Source organism: Phascolarctos cinereus, unplaced genomic scaffold (genome assembly GCF_003287225.1).
Source record: "Phascolarctos cinereus isolate Bilbo 61053 unplaced genomic scaffold, phaCin_HiC Scaffold_4;HRSCAF=312, whole genome shotgun sequence".
NCBI classification, from domain to species: domain Eukaryota; kingdom Metazoa; phylum Chordata; class Mammalia; order Diprotodontia; family Phascolarctidae; genus Phascolarctos; species Phascolarctos cinereus.
In genome coordinates, this window is record NW_027555847.1 from 318,347,183 (window position 1) to 318,367,566 (window position 20,384).

The following is a 20,384-nucleotide window of genomic DNA, read 5'->3' on the forward strand; positions in this document are numbered from 1 at the left end:
GTGTGAATTAGAATTATCTGGTGATACAGTGGTTCTATTTTGACAGTTCCATTTAATTTGATTCAACATACATTTATTGCCTATTATGTGTCAGACAGTGGGTGGGGAACCTGTGGCCATCTGGGTCGTCAGGTGTGACCTTTTGACTGAGTCCGAGTTTCATAGAACAAATCCTGTTATTAAGGGGATTTGTTCTGTGAAGTTTAGATTCAGTCAAAGGACTGCACTTGAGGACCTAGAGGCCACATGTGGCCTCAAGACCACAGGTTCCCCACCCCTGTGCTAGACACTGTGCTAGTGTCTAGCTGAAACCACAAAGTTCAAATAATTCCTGTCTTCAAGGAGCTTGCCTTTTAATTGGGACAGTGGTAGAGTATCAGACATGTACACACATAACTAATGGAAGGAAGAACTGATTGATGCAGCACAGAAATTCAGAGTGCCAACACATGATTGAGGAGGGATCAAGGATTTGCATAATTCATGGTAGTTTGCAGCAATGTAGGGCTCGTGAAATTTTCATTGCTTTTTTTTTTCTATTTTGCATTCATCATAAGTGAACCTCCCCCTCCCTGCACTAACATCTGTCTGTTTCTCTGGCAAGAGTGTCTTTATGCCAACTAGGATTCTTATATAGTGTGCTATCCAAAAATGTTTAACTTTGAAGATAGATGCTGTAAAATTACAGTGACTAATCTTGGCCCAAGAGAAAAGATCATGAAATACATTTTATTCCTTTCTTAGAGAGGTAGGAAACTATAGGTATATACTGTTAGATGCAGTTGGTGTATTGATGTTTGCTTAACTGTCTTTTTTCCTTTTTCTTTTTCCTTCTTTCCTTTCTTCCTTACCTCCCCTTCCCTCTTTTCTTTCCTTCTTTCTCATTCTTTTCTTTCTTTTTCTTCTTTTTCTTCTCTTTCTTTCTTTCTTTGAAGGCTCATTGTATATTCAGAAATGATTATAATATAAATCAAAAGACATTAGAAAAATTCTTCAAATTAAAAAATAAAATAATATTGAATGGGGGAAGAAAAAAGGCAAATGGAACTGTTAGAGAAAAACTCCTCATAAAAAGATTAAAAAAAATTAATTTTTGATACAGAAAGATTAGGTTTTGAAGGACTTTCTTCTTGTGGATGGCTTAGATTCTTTGTCAAATATGATGCAAGAGTGCTGTGTCTATGGCCTGGTCAAGCACCTACTACATTATTCTAACACTATTCTTGTGAATGTGCGTTGTGGTATAGGAGTAATCTTAAGACTGCATCAAGTGCCTCAAGTAAAGTTGAAGTGATTTTTTTGAAGTGGCTATGTGGGCTTCTTCATGTTAAGCTACTTATAGAACGATGGTAGACTAAGTTCCTTTTGGGTGATGTCATTGTCTCTCTTCCAAGGTTCAGTGGAGCTATACTGAGGCTTACCAATATTTAAATTTACCCTAGTTGCAAAGATGATTTAATAATTTAAATAGTTTCATAAAGAGGAGCTTTCTCATTATTTCCTGATCATACACAGATGCTGTGTAACAAATTCTCTTGGAATAATTTTTCTGAGAGGGTATTCTTAGTTTTATATATATGATATCTATAGTGATTGTTCATCAGCTGAGGCAGTGGGGTCCAATACAAGGAGTACTTAATTTGGTGTCTGAGACGCTGGCAGCAAATCCTGATGGCTACTTATCATTGCATACATCTTGGGCAAATCATTTAATCTTCCTGAATCTCAATTCTCTCATTAGTAAAATAATGGGACTGGATCTTGTGATCTTTCAACTCCAAGTTTGATAGGTACCGAAGCCCCATAGTTGTAATGATAACATTTGCCAGATCCCTTATTCTGCTTCCAGGTAAACCCCCTAGACCAGTGCCTGGGAAGCGATTCCCATGGAGAAGAGGGCCAGCCATCCCCACCAGCTACCACCTAATTGCAGTAGTAGGGCACCCTCAGGGAGACAGCTTAGGCTAAGGAAGTGAAACCACCGCCATCCCCTAGAGTGCCACCACGTCCCCTAAGTCTCTGATAGAGATCATTCAGGAGCTACAACCCAAGAGCTTTGGGAAGAGCAGTGTTCCCCAGACTACAAACTCTGCTTTGCAGCCTGGGTCCTTGCAGTGATTGCTGAGGAAAGAAATCCCAGTGGAATTGTAGTCGAGCAAAATTGCTTCTGTGGATGCTGCAGTCATTGTTAATGAAGACCCAGACAAGAGAGGGCTCAGTACCAAAGTGCTTGATATCATTATGGAATGGAAGTGATTTTCTCAGCAGAAATGACATTATAGATGATGAATTTCTGTCTACTTTGTCATCATACCCTAATGATACTTCTTCCATCTGATTCATAGTTAAAACCTCTCTCTTTTTTTTTTTTTGGCTAGTCAGTGGGGTTAAGTGACTTGCCCAGGATCACACAGCTAGTAAGTGTTATATGTCTGAGGTCAGATTTGAACTCAGGTCCTCCTGACTCCAGGGCTGGTGCTCTATTTGCTGTGCCACCTAGCTGCCCTGAAACTTCTTATAAGTGATGTTTCAGTCCCTTAGAGTTTAAGTTCCTTGAGAACCAGGCTCTGTTTTTCTCTTCTCTTTTCATCTCTCCATCCCTACTACCCCACTTAGTACTGTGCTTTGCACCTAAGTAAGGGCTTCATACATATTTTTTGATACATTCATTCATTCCATTAACCATCAAAAAAACCCACAACAACAATTAAAAAAACTATTAAAGCTGCATTATAAAAGGTCTTACTCTTTTATGTTTCAGATGTACTATGGGTCAAATTATGAAGTCATAAAATTTTAGAGCTGTAAGAGAATCTTAGAAATCAGGTACTCCCACCCTTTTATTTTTCAGATGAAAAAATTGAGGCCAAGATAAATGAAGTAACTTGCCTAAGGTCACATGCAAATTAGCAGCTTTGCAGCTGAGACTCAGGTTTCTTAACTCCCAGTCTCTTGATCTTTCCGCTACACTTCATGTCTCTCATTGCACTTAGTGATGTATCATCTTGATGTTACACAAATATCCTATAATGCAGGTGGTTTTGTTCCCTAACATCTCTTTATAACATGACTACATCATGTTTGTATGCACAAGGAAAAAAATATCTTCATGATTACTTTTGTCTTTCTTTTTTAAATGCAGATATATTTGCATATCTGTAAATCTTTCATTCCATTCAACAAACATTAACTACCTACTGTACTATGCACAAAGTTTGGTGCTTAGGTACTGGGGATACAAAGAAAACAATTACCTGCTCTCAAGGAGTTTCCATTCTATTGTGTAAAGTATGTAAGTATAATACAAGAAAGATTGAAGAGGAAGAGAATTATCATTAAAACTTCATGGGAGAGATGGCATCTGAGCCTAGTCCTGAAGGAAGAAAAGTTTCTTAAAAGTGGAAATGAGGAAAAATGCCTAATCCAGGCTTGGGGGGATGGCTGTAGGATTGCCCAGTGGCAGGAGATGGTGAGTTGAATTCAGGAAACAGCTGGTAGTTCATATTTGCTGGAAAATAGAGTTTGTAAAGGACAGAAGATTGTAAAAGTAGTTAGGAGTCACAGTGTGTAGGTCCTTCAGTGCTAGAATGAGGATTTGTATTTTATCCTATAAGCAAGTGGGGATCACTAAAGGATTTAGATCAAGGAAGTCAGACATGGTGAGACCTGGGCTTTAGGAATACTATTCTATCAGTAGTGTGTGGAGGATGAATTTGAAAGAGGAGAGAGCAGAAACAGGGAGATTCAGTATGAGACCACCGAGAAGTTCAGGGGAGAAGGGAGGAGGTCTTGAGCTAGGATGGTGGCTGTGTGAATGGGGAGGAGACAATCGTAAGTGATATTGTGGAGGTGCAATGAGAATGTGAGATTATTTCATCAAACTCCCTAATTTTACAAATGAAGAAATTGATTCTTCTCTTTTGGTTTCTCTCTTTTCCTCTCCTGCGTTTTTCTCTACCCCTCTCTGCTCCTACTCTTGCTGTTTTGTGATTTAGTATCTGTCAATGTGCCTTGATTATGCAGATGTACTTTAATATTCAAGGTCAGCATATATTCAAAAGAAATGTAAATGTGACAAGCCCCTCAGAATATATCTCTATAAATATGTAGCTAGCTACAGACCTACCTGAATATAAGTATGTCTCAGTGTGGGAAATGAAAAATGACAGGTTAGCCATTTAGAGATTCACCTAAGGGATTGTTGTTCTCCGGGTCTAACAGAGTAGCAGGCTTAATACAGAGATAATGATATTCACCAAACCTTAAGTCAGCCACATTCCTTTTTCCTCTTGTTTTCTCTTCATCATTCAATAGTCAGCAAACATTTATTAAGTGTCTACTATGTGCCAGGCACTATGCTAAGTCCTAGGATGCAAAAAAAGTTGCAAAAGATAGTCCCAGCTCTCAGGGAGTTCATAGTCTAGGTGTGGAGACAACATGCAAACCACCATGTCTAAACAAGCTATGTACAGGATAAATTGGAGACAATCAACAGAGGAAGGCAGAAACATCATAAGTGATGAGGAAAGGTTTCTTGTAGAAGATGAAATTTTAGCTGGGACTTTAAGGAAACCAGTAGGTGGAGATGAGGAGAGGGAGAATTCCAGCCTTGGTGGAGAGCCGGTGAAAATGCATGTAATTGAGAGACAGTGTCTAGCAAGGAGGCCATCGTCACCAGAACATAGAATAAAAAGGGTGGGGAGGAAGTAAAGTGTTAGAAGACTGGAAAGGTAAGAGGAGGCAAGATTACGAAGTGCTTTGAATGCCAAACAGAAGGCTGTATTTGATCCTGTGGGTGATAGGGAGCCACTGAAGTTTACGGAGTGGGGAGTAACATGCTCAGACCTTTAGGCTCTAGGAAGATCTGGCAGCTAAGTGGAGGACTGACTGAAGTATAAAGAGACTAAAGGTTGGGAAAGCAACTAGTAGGCTATTGCATTAATCAAGGTATGAAGTGATGAGGGCTTGTACCAAGGGAGCAGCAGTGTCAGAGGAGAGAAGAAGGCTTACATGAGCAATCTGTTAATGTTAAAATTGACTTATTAGAGGCAGCTAGGTGATGCAGTGGATAGAGCACTGGCCCTGAAGTCAGGAGGACCTGAGTTCAAATCCGGCCTCAGACACATGATACTCACTAGCTGTGTGACCCTGGGCAAGTCACTTAACCTCAATTGCCCCCCCCAATTAATTAATTAAATAAAATTGACTTAGCAACAGATTGAATTTGCAGGGGGAGGGAGGGAGAGAGAGAGAGGAGAGAGAGAGAGAGGGAGAGGGAGAGGGAGAGGGAGAGGGAGAGAGAGAGAGAGGAGTCATCAATGACAACTAGGTGATAAGTTTGGGTGACTGGGAGAGTGGTAGTGCCTGTGACAATAATTAAGAATTTCAGAGCATTTGAAGAAAAAAATAATGAGTTCAATTTTGGACATGTTGAGTTTAAGATGTCTCTAGGATGTGTAGTTCAAGATATCCAAAAAAGCATTTGGAACCTGGAAGTTATAGTTAAATAAGGAGATCTGAGAATCATCAGTGAAGAGATCATAATTTAATCTGTTGGGTCTGATGAGATCATCAAGTGATGTAGCACACTCAAAAATTAGTTCTCATGATTACTTGCAGAGTCTATCTTTAATAGACTTCTAAATAGTCTCTCTACTTCTGTAATCTTTCCTCCAGTCCATGTTTCATATGTACCAAAGCAAAGATCTGACTGTATCACTTCCCAGCTTAAGAACCATTAAGTAACTCTCAACAGCAATAAGGAAGCTTAGAGGATGAGGGGCTTTGGAGAAAATACAGTGAATTTAGTTATTGACATGTTGAGATGTCAGCTGGAAATCCTGGTGAAAACTTCCAGCAGGAGTTGGAGATGCAGTGCTGGAGTTCAGGGGTGAGATTAGAGCTTGACAGATAGAGTGGGATTTATCTGTGTAGAAGCATTCATTGAACACATTGGAATGGAGATCACAAAAGGACAGACTATAGAGAAGGGAGAGAAGAGGGAATAGCCAGAGACTGCATTCACTCTCAGCAGCCTGGTATCTTCAGGATGATGCTTTTTTTTAAAAAAAATTTTAATTAGAATGGTGCTTGTTTACTCACTTTGTATGACAGTCTAGTGTGGTGTTCTTCACCTTAATAAACTCTCCTAGGCAAGAAAGGTCCAACCTCCTTCCCCTCCAAGAGATAGGACCACTTTTGTACTCAGTGTTCTTGTGGGTTATGGTGATGTTATGTTGCCTGAATCACAAAAAGGGAGGATCACAAATCAATCAATCGGCAAGCATTTATTTAGTGTCTACTCTGTGCAAGCATTGTGCTAGGTACTGGGGATACAAAGAAAAAAAATAGTCCCTCAACAGGCAGCATATTCTTTCCCTAACTTGTACTGATCTTCCTTATATTTTTCGCAATAGAATGAAAACCCTTTAAGTGTAGGGATTGTATTATTAGTATTTGCATCTTCTCTCCTCCCTCCATCCCCCAACCCCTCCCCCATCATAGTGCCTGTTGATATGAACATTTCAGCTCTTCATTCTGTCTTCCATTGTGTATAGTCAATCCATTAGCAAGGCCAGGCTAAGCAAACTTGGAGGTTTGATTCTGCCTTCAGCCATCTAGTCTGATCCCAGTGATCTCATACTACCACTTGTGCACAACCTGGTTTCTTCTCACATTTTATTTTTGTTTATCCAATATCAAATCTTAACCTTCTTGTATCCCATTCCCTCAAGGCCTTCCATTCTGCTAGGGAACTGAGAAACAAATCAATGCTAATGAATTAATGTGATGTTGAAATGCATTCACATTTTTAAAAATAAATTGTTGTCGATATAGTTTTTTTTATATTGCCATTATTTTCCAGTGTTCCCCACCACAGAGTTGTCTCCTATAATAAAATATTAAAAAAAAAAGAAAATAAAGTTCAACAGAATTAACATATTGAGAAAAAAAAGGATTTCTATCTCAATTTACTGGTATCAATTAAAACTATTTTTAATTTAAATTGAAACTACTAAGTTAAAAGTAGGAGCTAGGTCTATTTATGACAAACAAACAAAAGTTCTGTCTTGCACAGTACTTAGAATGTTTAATAATTAATTTGAATCAGAGAGAAGCACAGTATCCAATATGCCTGATCTTAGTGGTCAAAAAATCTTTATTAGCTGGCTCTTCGTTGGCCAAGGTGTTGAACAGCAGAAATGTGGATAAATACCATAACATTCCTTAGCTAGCAACAGCTAAGGCGTCGTTTTTGAGTAGCATGGTGGCTTCTTGGTACTGAGTCCAACTCTTACTGTTATTAATATGGGCAACAGTGCGGATGATTGGAAATCTTCATGTTGAAACAAAACTGAGCCTTAAATTATGAATTGTTTGTCCTTCATTCTCAAAGAAGACAATGAAGTCAAGGAGATAATGCCATGACATGCAAGTGAATTGGGGTTAAGTGAGAGAAAGCTGTGCAAAGTCACCAGCCTCACTTTCTCCTCCAGAGTGATCTGGATCCAGTGCCAAGATATAGATCAGGAGACTGGAGATGGCCTGTGATGCAATGGGGAATGTTGGCCTTTTCAAGCTAAGGTCCTTAACAGGTCTCAGTTTGACTGAGTCAGCATCCATTCAGTGATCATGGCTTACTAAGAATTGAGGCAGAAAATGGCCTCTTTACCTAGTCAAAAATAAAAATAAATAAAAATAATAAAATAAAAAATTGATCTGAGAGGGGAAGACCCAAATCACTCTGGCTCTTATTGATTGGCCAGCAGTAGGTCCCAGGACAAGCCCTACTTGGTCATTGTTTGAGTCCTGATTGGCTCAGAATGAATGTAAAATATGAATAGAATGTTGTTAGCGGTAATGCCTCAAAATGAAAAAACATTGCAAACCCCGAATACTGCTTAGAATTAGCCCAGTCCTTGTGGATTGCAGATTTTGGCCATTTCTAAGGCATTAAACTCTAAGGTCCTTTGGTCTTTTTGTCCTATTCCTTACTAGTACATGATTTAGAGAAGTAGAGGTTTCACATCCTTGGTAAAGAGATTAGTTTAAAACAGTCCTGGAATAGTGGATTATAACATCTATTCATGTATGATGAAGAGAGGGGGTGGACTGTTAGAATCCACTATTCTGGTCACATTACTAAACCTATAGATGGCAATGCTAAGTATAAAATGAAAATTAATTGAAATGCATGTGAATTCAAACTGTTATAATATTTCTATCCAGTTTGGTTAAATGATCTTGTGATAGTATCTGTCTGTCTGTTTATCTATGTATCTATCCATTAATGTACCTCATTCAAATTCAAATTGATGATTCAAAAAATTTTAATCAGAGAAATTTCAGGGATGATTAGATAAGAAAATATTGTGTTCCATGAAAGGCTCCACTGCAGAGATCCTTTAAATTTATATATTGCCTTCTGTATACGAAGTATAACATCTATTTGTCAATGCATTTTTGAGCTTGATAGGATAATTTTTTTAGTAATTGTCCTTTATCTCTAACACTATCATCCTAGCTCATGGTTATGAGTTTTCCAGTTCAGAAAACACTTGCATATGAAAACAAAACAAACAAGCAAAACCAAACAAACAGAAACTCATAAAAAAACACACTTTTAGGTAAGACCTTGTATAGTAGGTTCGTTTGGCTGTATAAACCTAGGTCTTTAGGTTTAAACCAAATCTGTTGTAAGAGTCTTGAGCCCTGAGTTCCCTGGATCAGTTTCAGACTTTTGGGAGATAATTGCCTAGAGTTAGGGTCTATGGTTAGTCTGTGGCGATGGAATAAAATGAACCTGAGTGGCCCACGTGAAAATTAAACCCATAATCCAGAAACTGAATTAACCAGCTATATCTGTGGCATTTAAAATAGAGAATCACTAAATTTTAGAGTTAGAATGAATCTTAGAGACTAAGTCCAGTGAATGAAGCCAAGAAAGATGGACTGATACAAAGTCATACTTAATGCTAACAGAATGAATACTGAAATTTGTGTCTCCTGACCACATTTGATGACTTTATGCTTTTTTTTTTAATTTGTAAAAGTGCTCTTGACAGATTTTTTTTTCTGGACTGAAAACTATTGTTTATAATGAGGTGTACCTGTATATAAGTGCTAAACCCTGCTTTTTCAAGTTTGCATTTCATCAATACATTTTTCATGTCCATGTGGTAATGGAATTTTTTAAAAAATTGTAGTTTGGGGCTTTTCATAAGAAGGGTTTTCTGGAGTTGAATTGCTATTATTCATAGGAATAGTAACAAATAGAATTCAAGTTTCAGCCACGTAGATGCATATGGCTTTGTTGCCAGCAAAGCTCTGTATGTTAAGAGGCTTGTATTAGACAAAAACTCCTTCTTTTTTGTACAGTGGAATAAAAAAGATATCATTAATTTGTCAGTCCCCTTTGGAATGCTCTCAGCCCTGCATGCGAGGCATGGAACTTTAAAAGGTTCTTAATAAATTCATTCTTGAAAGGCTTTAAGAAATTCTTTTTTTTTAACTTGACATGGGTCTTTTTTTAAGCCTGTGTGGATTTGCTTAGGGTTTCAGGTAATTAATTGCTTCATTTGAATGAAAATGCTTAGGGGAGAGGGGAACTATTGGGGATTGTTGTTGCTTGGGAATAGTTAACAAATAAGGCTTCCTAGTAAACATTTATCCTCCTGAGTAATTTGCTTGAACTCAGCTAGTTCAGTGTAGAATTTTAAGTGTGAAAATCCTATGTATACTAAAATCTCAAAGCTCAAACTTCAACTTTCATAAGCCATCTTAAATAGAAATACTATAAAACTGAGACACATCAGAAGACATGTATTAAAATATGCAGTTTTTCAGTGAAATTGTGTTTGAATAAATGTCCTTTTTTAACAAACATTTAACTGCCAATGAGTCCATTGCTGTATGGAAAAGATACCGAAATAAACATGGTATCTACCTACCTTTCTTGGTCCTTTCTAGTGGTAAGATACTGTGGGATTCATTGATTTTGAATGAGTTTAAAAAGTAAGGACAACGTAGATATCAAACAATTAAAAACAATTTGTCAGCACCACCTTGTGGTAATTGTAGTTTTATAAACCAAGAATGCTAGTTAAGTGAGTATACTGTACATGTTTACTAAGGTAAAAGACATATAAGCAGATATAGCTAGTAATGTCTTGAGTGTTAGAATGGAAAATTTAAATATTGGTGTATGGTGGAAGTTGCTTAGTTCATATTTAGAGTGAGGCATAAAGATTAGGGGAAGGGCACATGAACTGAATAATTCTATGTACTTTAGAAAATCTGTGCACAAAGCCACATGTATATGTATTTCTCTTTGAAATGAGTCTCATATTGGAATGCATGAAGTAGGAAAAATTTAAAAAATTTACCACATTGAGGTTTTCCCATCATTATTTCTAATTCTTTGGGCACCATGACTGAGCAAATGATAAAGGAATACATAGCTACCAGATATATGTATAAGTGTATGTCTATATGTATGTATGTCTATATATGTACCTATATTATATAGGTATGTATGTATCTATACACAGGATCGTTATGATTCTCAAATGAGATAATATTTATAAAAACTGCTTAGTATAGTGCTGGCATATAGCGGGCACTACATAACTGCTTGTTCTTTTCCTTCCCCCACCCCTCCCCCCATTAAAATTTTGACAGATTTTTATGTATGACTACCTCAGTTTTATGTTTTAAAAGTTGGTCTCCATTTTACTGATTTGGATGAATATTGTGGTGATCTTAAGCAATTTTTTAGTAAAGTATTTTATAAAGTGAAAGAATTGTGACTATATTGGCTCCATCCTTCCACATCTGAAAATAATAAATCTCAAAAAATATTTCCAGCTCATCAGATTCCCTGCTTCCTCTTTGACGTAATTCATTGTGTCCCTTTGAGTTTCTAGTAAGAATGATCTTATGTAAATAGTAACAAAGATACATTTATTTGAATGACTAAATTAAAATTTTTGTAATGAAAGGGGTGGGGATGCTATAAAAATTGGTCTAAGGCCGGAAATGAAAACTGACAGTCCCACTGAGTAAATAAAACATTTAATCAATCTGAGAAAGAATTGGTAGAAAATGGCTGGCCAACTTAATCCCCTTTGGACAGATGGATATTAGTAGGTTAACTAAAAGCAGGATTAATTCCTTAGGGTTAAAAAGAATTAAAGTATGTAGTCTGATTGTTGACTCATGAATCATCTAGTATCTTCACCATGTTTTAAAGGTTATCTTGATATCATCCTTTCTGCCAAATGGTTTTATGTGCTTCTTAACATTATCAGTTATATGTGTGTAACAAATGCAAACTGATATTAACAGACTTAGTAATCAATAAGTGCTTCTGGACTGGTTGATTTTAATTTTTTAAATTTATTTTAATTTATCAACAATCACTTCAATAAGCTTTTGATTTTTAAATTTTTTCCCCCTTCCTCCCCTCCTCCCTCCCCAAGACAGCACACAATCTGATATAGGCTATACATATACATTCCTATTAAACATATTTTCACATTAGTGATGTTGTAAATAAAAATTAGAACCAACAGGAGGAACCACTAGAAAGAGGAAACAAACCAAAACAGAAGAAAAAATTAGCAAATAGTATGCTTCAATCTGCATTCAAACTCCATAGTTCTTTTTTTGGATGTGGATAGCATTTTCCATCATGAGACCTCTGGAGATGTCTTAGATCATTGCATTTCTGAGAAGAGCTAAGTCTATCAACATTAGTCATCGAACAACGTGGCTATTACTGTGTACAACGTTCTCTTGGTTCTGCTCACTTCACTCAGCATTGGTCCATACAAGTCTTTCCAGGTTTTTCTGAAGTCTTCCTGCTCATCACTTCTTATAGCACAATAGTATTCCATTACATTCATGTACCACAACTTGTTCAGCCATTCCCCAATTGAGGGGCATTCCCTCAATTTCCAATTCTTTGCCACCACAAAAAGAGCTGCTATAAATATTTTTGTACATGTGGGTTGTTTTTTATTTTTTTAAAGATATTTCATAACGCCTCTTTTATATACTAGAATGACATGATTTATGCTGAGGCAAATATTGATGTTTTGGTGATTATTTACTATTTGTGATTTAGCCATATATCACTTTTTACACAGGTAGGAAAGGATTGATGGTATAGAAATATCTTGTGGCCAAATGCTGGATGTGCTGCTTACTGTAATCCCAGATCCTAGAGTCAGAAGGCATGGATTTGAGTTCCTACTTTCTTAGTTACTAGCTGTATAGCTTTGGGCAACTTACTCCATGCCTCAGTTTCCCCATCTGTAAAATAAGGATAATACTACCTATTCTATAGGGTTGTGTTGAGCAAATAAGAACATATAGAAAGTGATGGTTAATTGGAAAGCATATAAAATGCAAGATTCTGTTGTTATTTAAGTTCTCTTGACCGTAATTTCTTCATATACAAATGAAAGATTTTTAATTTTAGTAGTTTTTATTAATATCTTTTGCTTTCTGTGTCATCCTAGTTTTCCCCAGTATGTTTCTCTTTTCCCCTCCCAGGTAGCCATATCAAACTGTATTTTTTTTTAAAAGAAAACAAAAAAGAAAGAAAAGAAATCAAAGAGGAAAAAAATCAATATAACCAAACAATGCACTGGAAGCATGTACCATGTGCAACAGTTATGGACCTTTCACCTCCATAAAGGGGTGGGTTGGGGATGTCCTCTTATTTCTTGATTTGAGTCATGCTTGATTTTTATAATTTTGATATACCTACTTTTGATATTCTTTCAATTTACATTTTTGTAGTCATTGTGTATATAGGTTTCTTGGCTTGTGAAGGAAATTTTGAGGCAAACTGGGAGGGAAGATAACCACGAGGAGAGTGGAGGTCATTGGTGGCCTTCATATGTATAATTAAGATCCGAGACAAAGTGATGTCTAAGACCTCTTTAAGATAGAAAACTGTAATCTATGATAACAAGTATAACATTTCTGATTAATTTGTGTTTTATCTTTCAGTTTATATCTCTTCAAACTAGGAATAGCACCGCAGATCCAGGATTTGTTGGGCAAAGTAGACTTTACAGGTACTAGTCTATTTACTTAATTACTCCTTTGCTTCAAGGATATCTAATTTCATGGTCTTTGGATGCTCCACTAGTAAAAATCATAACCCCTCCATAAGTTAGTAGCTAGTCATTGAGAGTTGATATGATAAAAACATCACCTTGCACCTAACATGGTGATGAGCCTCTCCAAACTCAACCATTCTGTCTTTGACAACAGATATGCCATTAGGCTCATATTTCTATCCTGGAAAAATCTGCCAGAGCTGAGACTTCTTTGGCAAAGCCTGTGGGAACCTGGGGTTTATCTCCATGCTACTATGAAGCTTTGGAAGTGCACTTCAGTGGAATTTACAGTATTTTTCAGTATTTTTTTAAAATCCATAATATCCTGTGGTAATTTCTAGATAATGATTTCTGTTTACATAGTTTCATACACACACACACACACACACATGCACACACACACACATACACACACACTTTTCAGTTTCTTCCCTATGACTAATCAATTGGGAGCTATATCCTTAAAGCATATAGAAACTACCCAAATCACTTATTAAGATACTTCATTTGGAGAAAGGTTACTCGACTAGGAATTCTTGTTCCAACTCTGCAATAACTTAGCTATGGGACCTTTAAAAGCTAGTCATTTCCTCTCTCAGGTGAAGTTTCTTTACCTGTAAAAAGGAAGAAGTCAAAATAGATGATTCCCCAAGATCCCTGCTGTCCTATTCCTTCAGTTGTATAGTTCTTAGTTTCTTTTATCTGTGCTTATGCTTGCTTTGAATTAAAACTTTGAAAGTCTTCATCTCTGATCTACATTTCCTTCTCTCTCTCCCTTTTTTTTTCATACAGAGGAAGAGATCAGTAACATGAGGAAGGAACTTGAGAAGTATGGAATACAGATGCCATCTTTTAGCAAAATTGGTGGCATTCTGGCCAATGAATTGTCAGTGGATGAAGCTGCATGTAAGTAAGCTTACCAGTCTATGGTTTCCGTTATTTTAAGACTCATCTTGATGCTTATTTGGTTGGGTTTTATTTAAATAAAGGCAAAAGTTCACTTAGAAAACCAATCACCTGTAATTTTTAAAATGCTTACACGAATTTGAAAAAAAATGAAATAAGCGTGTTTAACTGAACAAACACATCAGTTTGTGTGCCTAACAACTTTTTCCCTTCCTGCATTAGGCATCCAGGGCTGTCCTTAAGAGTAGGAAGCCACTGTCATGATTTGGTTTGAAGAGTATTATAGAAGGGCCCTTCCTGCTCCCAAAATATTTCCCCAGTTCCTGTCTTAATGTGTCTTAATTAAAATGTGTCTTAAGCTCTGCCATATAAGATTGATTCTTTTGGATCTTCAAGAATTAATGTCAACATGGTATAAAGGAAGGTACACTTTTCTAGGCATCAGGAGACCTGTGTTCAAGTCTTAGGAATGACACTTAATAGTCATGGGACCATGAGCCATCCATCTGACTTCTCTGAACCTCAGTTTCCCTACCTGTGAAATACTATTAGTTGTACTACCTACCTCACTTGGTGCTTTTGAGAAAAGTGTTTAGTAAATGCAAAGGTTATAAACATGAACTGCTGGGATTATAATTTATTAAAATGTCAATGCCCCTGAAATGGCTAGCAGTTAATCAGTCACCTAGCATTTATTAAGTGACTACTCTATTCCAGGCACTGAGGTCTGGGGATACAAAAAAAGGCAAAAACAAACAAAACAAAACAAAGTTCTCACTCTCAAGTAGTTCACAAGAAAACAACTATTTGCAAACAAGATATATAGAGGATATATTGGCTGTAGTCTCAGGGAAGGCACTGGAGGACTGGAAAGACTTGTTCTAGAATGTGAGGCTTTAGCTGAGACTTGAAGAAAGTCAGAGAAACTACGGAGGTGGAAATGAGGAAAGAGAGTGTTCCAGACCTAGGGCAGCCAGTAAAAATGCTCAGAGTCAGGAGACTGAATACAAGGAACAGCTAAGAGGGGAGTGCCCCGGGATCACAGAATATGTGGAGAAGATTAAGGTATAAAACTGGAAAAGTAGGAAGACAGCAGGTTATTAAGCACTTTAAAAGCCAAACAGAAATTTTTATTTTTGATCCTGGAGTTAATAGGGAGTTGGTGGAATTTATTGAATAGGAGGCTGTTGTAACCAGACCTCCTTGTAGGAAATTTATTTTGACAGCTGAGTTGAGGATTGGAATGGAGAGAAATCTGAGACCGGGAGACCCACCAATAGGCTGTTTCAATAATATAGGCATGAGGTGAAGTGATAAGAGCTTGTACCAGCATAGTGGCAAAGAAGAGAAGTGAGCATATATAGGAGATGTTAAGAATATAGAACACACAGTTCTTCATAATTGATTGGATGTGAGGGGTGACAGAAAGTGGGGAGTCCAGGATGACAGCTGACTGACTAGCAGAATGGCAGTGCCCTTGACAGCAATAGATATGTTAGGAAGAGGCAAGGCTTGGGGGAAAAGATTTTGACTTCAGTTTTGAACATTTTGAGTTAAAATGTTTATGGGACATTTGAGATGACATTTGGAAATATTAAATTAGAGGTCGAAAGAGGGTTAGAAAAGCAAATCTGAAAGTCAACAAAGTGATAGTGATTTTCCTAAAGCACAGGCCTGACTGTTTCATCTTCCCCAACTCACTAAAGCTCCCTCTTGCCTCCAGAATCAAATATAAAATCCTTTCCCTGGTTTTCAAAGATGTTCATAATGTATTGCCTCCTACCACCACCTTTTTAGTCTTCTTTCATCTTATTCCCCACCACATTTTTTTCAGTGCAATGACCCTGATCTCTTTGCTTTTCCATGAACAAGATGTGCCATCTCTTGGCTCCTGGCATTTTTTCTGGTTGTCCCTCATGCCTGCCATGTTCTCCTTCCTTGTCTTTGTTCACTGACTTCCCTGACTTCCTTCAAGTTTCAACAAAATTCCTGTCTTCTACAGGAAGCCTTTCCCAACCCCTCTTTGTTTTGGTTTTTTGTTTGTTTTTCTTTTTGGTGAGGCAATTGGGATTAAGTGACTTGCCCAGGGTCACACAGCTACTAAGTGTCAAGTATCTGAGGTCGAATTTGAACTCGAGTCTTCCTGACTCCAAGGCTGGAGCTCTATCCACTGCACCATTTAGCTGCCCCCCCAACCCCTCTTAATTATGGTTTCTTCCCTTTCAATTATTTCCTGTTTATCTTATCTATAGCTTATTTGTACATATATATGCTTCCCATTAGATTGTAAGTTTCTTGAGGGCAAGGACTGTCCTTTGCCTCTTTTTGTATCCTCAAAGTCTGGTGCGTGGTAGGCACTTAGTAATGACTGACAGGTCACAAAAAAGGGAATATAGAATGAAGCAGAGACAGACAGAACCCCCTGGACAGAAGTATTGGGGGTTATGGAAGGAAGAGAAAGGTGAGTGGTGATACTGTAATAAGAAGGAGTTGCTAGATTAGACAAATAGAGAATCATGAATCATAACAGAAGTGAAATGACATCCGTGGTGGGTCCATGGTGATAAACACTGCAGACAAGGTAAGGAATCAGGCCTGAGATACAGTCTGAATTTAACAACAAAATACTCTTTTATGACCTTGAAGAGAACAGTTTTAGTGGTGGAGATGAAAGCCAGATTTTGAGACATTGAAATATAAGATCAAAGGTGAGGTAGTAGGAGCAGTGAGTGAGGACAGGTTTTGCTAGGATATGAATTTGGGAGAGAGAGAGTTTATATGTTGGGTAACAGAATCAGCCTCCAAAAATACCTCAACAGCTTCATCTATTGAGGTGAAATTTAGCAGGGTTAAATCTAAAACGTGGCACTTAGATTTTTTTTTTGTAAAGTATCAGCGTAAGATGAGAAAGAAATGTCTAGAGAAGGGTTTCTTAACCTGAGGTCTGTGAACTTGTTTTTTAAAAATATTTTGATAGCTATATTTCAATATAATTAGTTTCTTTTATAATCCTAAGCTTTTAGGGGGGCATTTAAAAACTTTATTCTGAGAAGGGGTCCCTCGATATCAATACACTAACAAAGAGTCCATGACACACAATGTTTCAGAATCCTTGTGGTCTGGACACAGGAAAAAGGAGTTTTAATTGGTTTCAGGATGAATATGGGTTGTTGATGTGATTTGGGTATCAAAAGAAAAATTGATATAAGTCTTAGACTGCTTTTAAGAAGTCTAATATCCAGAACAAGGGAGATAATCAATAGGTCCATTGTATGCAATGATTGATGAAGCTCCTGGATATCGTTAGCCCAAGAAATAGAATTCTTAGAGTATCTTAAGATACTTTAAAGAGTTGGAAGTGAAGGAGCTGAGGAAGTCAGTGTATGCAGGGAACTGAGAAAAGATATGTTCAGATACCATCTTTCTTTCTTTTACTTTTACGACTTCTAGGGTTGTGAAGAAGTGGTAAGACATCTGATAGCCTCCCTACAAAACAACAAACAACTTTCAATAACAAGTACTATTTGAATGGCCTTGAAAACTACTCTATGCCTTATCTTTCCAGTAACCTACCTACATCATTTTTAAGGCTACCCTAAATTATTGTCCTGAATTAAAAGGATCCTAGAATTAAGAAGCAGTTTCTATGTAAATTATAAATTATTAGCCTCACAGGGCAGCTCGGTGGCACACTGTTTGGAATCAAGAAGACTCACCTTCCTGAGTTCAAATCCAGCCTCAGACACTTACTAGCTGTGTAACCCTGGGCAAGTCACTTAGCCCTGTTTGCCTCAGTTTCCTCATTGCTAAAATGAGCTGGAGAAAGAAATGGCAAACCACTCCAAGATCTTTGCCACAAAAACCCCAAATGGGGTCACAGAGAGTAGGACATGATTGAAAATAATTGAACAGCAACAAAAAACTAAGCAGAGCCTCAATTTCCCTCCTTTACATCACTGAGATTATGTAGGAAGGAAACTATTATTTTGCCACTAAGTGTATTTTAAATTTATGATGAGAATTAGATTAAACGCTAGTGTCTAGGAAAATATCAAACGTCCTGATTGTTGTAGTTCTTAAAAACAAACAGCCATAGATGAAATATGGCATTGTGGATGGACACTGAGTGTGGAGTCCAGAAAACCTGTTTTCTAGTCTTTCCAGATAGTTATCAGCTATGCTACCCTGGGCCTATATTCCCAGTATTTGTAGACCTCTTAGCCAGTAAAAACATGTTGAAAGCAACATAGTTCTTGTATCTTTTTATCCAGGCAATATTTAAGGTAAAACAGGGTAGACTTTTATTATCAAAACATTTGTGTTATTTGCTTTTGTTGATATACATACATACATGTAAATATGTGTGTATATATATATATATATATATATATATATGTATGTATGCATGTATTCTATCCCATTCCTCTCCCATGTTCAGTGCATGCTGCAGTCATTGCGATTAATGAAGCCATTGAGAAGGGCATTGCCGAGCAGACCCTTGTGACTCTGAGAAATCCAAATGCAGTTTTAACCTCTGTGGACGATAGTCTCGCACGAGATTATCAAAAGGAACTCTGGGAAGCCAAGAAAGCAAAAGAAGAGAGCTCAAAACTAAAGGTATTTCATTAGATGTTGAGTGAATTCAAAGTTAACTGTGTTCACATGTGTTGGAAATACAGTAGAGGTGTCAGTTGAAAAAAAGTCACTAATTAGAGGAAATCTGAGGGATTACTTAGTATTGATTTTTAGTAACAAGTCAAGGCACAGACAGAAGAATTTGAAAGTGTGTAGTGAGATGAGGGAATAGGATTCAAACCCATAAGCTTCATGAGGAAATTGTATTTCCATTGAAGATCACAAGAAAAGTAACTAAAGTATATGGGTTAAAATATAAAGGATAGATAGTCTTTTACTTTGAAAGACCTGGAATCGTTTCCCAACCCTTCTTTCATGGAATCCTCATGATGTTAATTGAGAAAACGTTGATTCTAGCTACATTTTTCCTTATTCAATATTCAGTTGTGTGTATCAAATTCATGCAGCAGTATGAAAAGTCTTAATTTCCCTTCATTTCACTCTCCCTCCCCCACATGCACAAACCTTTTATCCTGGGTTTATTCTGTACCCCTGGAACCAGCTGTGTTCACAGCCACATGTCTCCTATAGCTACTTTACTCTCAAGTACATTCACCTAGATAATAAAAGTCTCAATCTTGTACAATAAGCATAGTCTATAACTCTGAGATGATGAAATTCATATGAACTTAAAAGTTCCCCTTTTACATCATCAGTCAAGTTAGAACTATGTGCTAGGCAAAAATAGTCCCTATCCTCAAGGGGCTCACAGTCCAACTTTCTCTCCAAGTTGTGTTGCAATTGAGGAAATGACCAACCACTCCCACATCTTTGCTAAGAAGACCCCCAGTGGGCTGAAGAAGAAGAGGACAAGATTGAAGGGACTGAACAACAAATGTAAATGTGGTTTTAAAAAAAAAATTGAACAGTAACAAAAACAAATTTTGATTCCATATCCATTATTCACCTATTTGGCATGATGAGATTCATTGATACATTTAGAAAATGTAACCTTAACTACCTGGCTCTCTAAAACATATTTGCTTTACCTTGGGAATCAGTAAAGATGTTGTTTTTCAGAATAGCTTTATTTCTGAAGAGGAAAGAGATGCATATGAAGAGCTACTGACACAAGCAGAAATACAAGGGACCATCAATAAAATCAACAGTAAGTTATATCATTTTGTGAAGGAAGTGAATTGTATTTGCTATGTCATAACTTTCTCTGGCCTGAAACTTGGAAAAACTCTGAAAACTTAGATTTCTTGCACAATTGTATTTTTAAAATGAAAAATAGTATACAAAATGTTATATTGCTATTAATAGTAGTATGTGGGTGTTTGGCTTATTTTTCATCAAGCTTTTAGTAGAGTTTTTTCCTCCTATACTTTTAAAATCCCTCACTAGCCAACCTAATCTCTTAGTCGTCAGTTTTATCCCATCACTCCTCCTTCTGAAGACCTACAATGGGGCTTTGAATTTTGTTCTGTTTTTTATTTATTTTTCTATTTTGAATCTTTTTATTGACTTCATGATTCAAACTTAAGTTGTTTTTGTTTTTATTTTTGTTTTTTTGCTAGAGAAAGAGAATACAGATGCTTGCCCAGGGTAATGTGATGATGTTCTAATGGGAAAGTGACAGTTGTTCTTTTGTTTTATGTAGCACCTGCCTTTCCACTCCAATAAGTTCATATAGTGTAAGAACTGTTTTCTTTCAGCCTATATAGCTTTAGTCCAAGTCAATGAGAATGTTGACAGGCAAGATGAAGG

General features: G+C 37.0%; 1 protein-coding gene across 2 annotated transcripts in view; it reads left to right on the top strand.

Moving 5' to 3' along the window:
• The window catches only part of IQGAP2 (IQ motif containing GTPase activating protein 2), a 391,728-nt gene that overhangs the window by 241,518 nt on the left and 129,826 nt on the right, over positions 1-20,384 (top strand). For both annotated transcript variants that reach the window (XM_020998497.1, XM_020998498.1), the window contains exons 6-9: positions 13,021-13,088; positions 13,926-14,039; positions 18,478-18,656; positions 19,695-19,782. In XM_020998497.1, the coding sequence (XP_020854156.1) occupies positions 13,021-13,088; positions 13,926-14,039; positions 18,478-18,656; positions 19,695-19,782 (449 nt within the window). The remainder of the gene's footprint in view (positions 1-13,020; positions 13,089-13,925; positions 14,040-18,477; positions 18,657-19,694; positions 19,783-20,384) is intronic.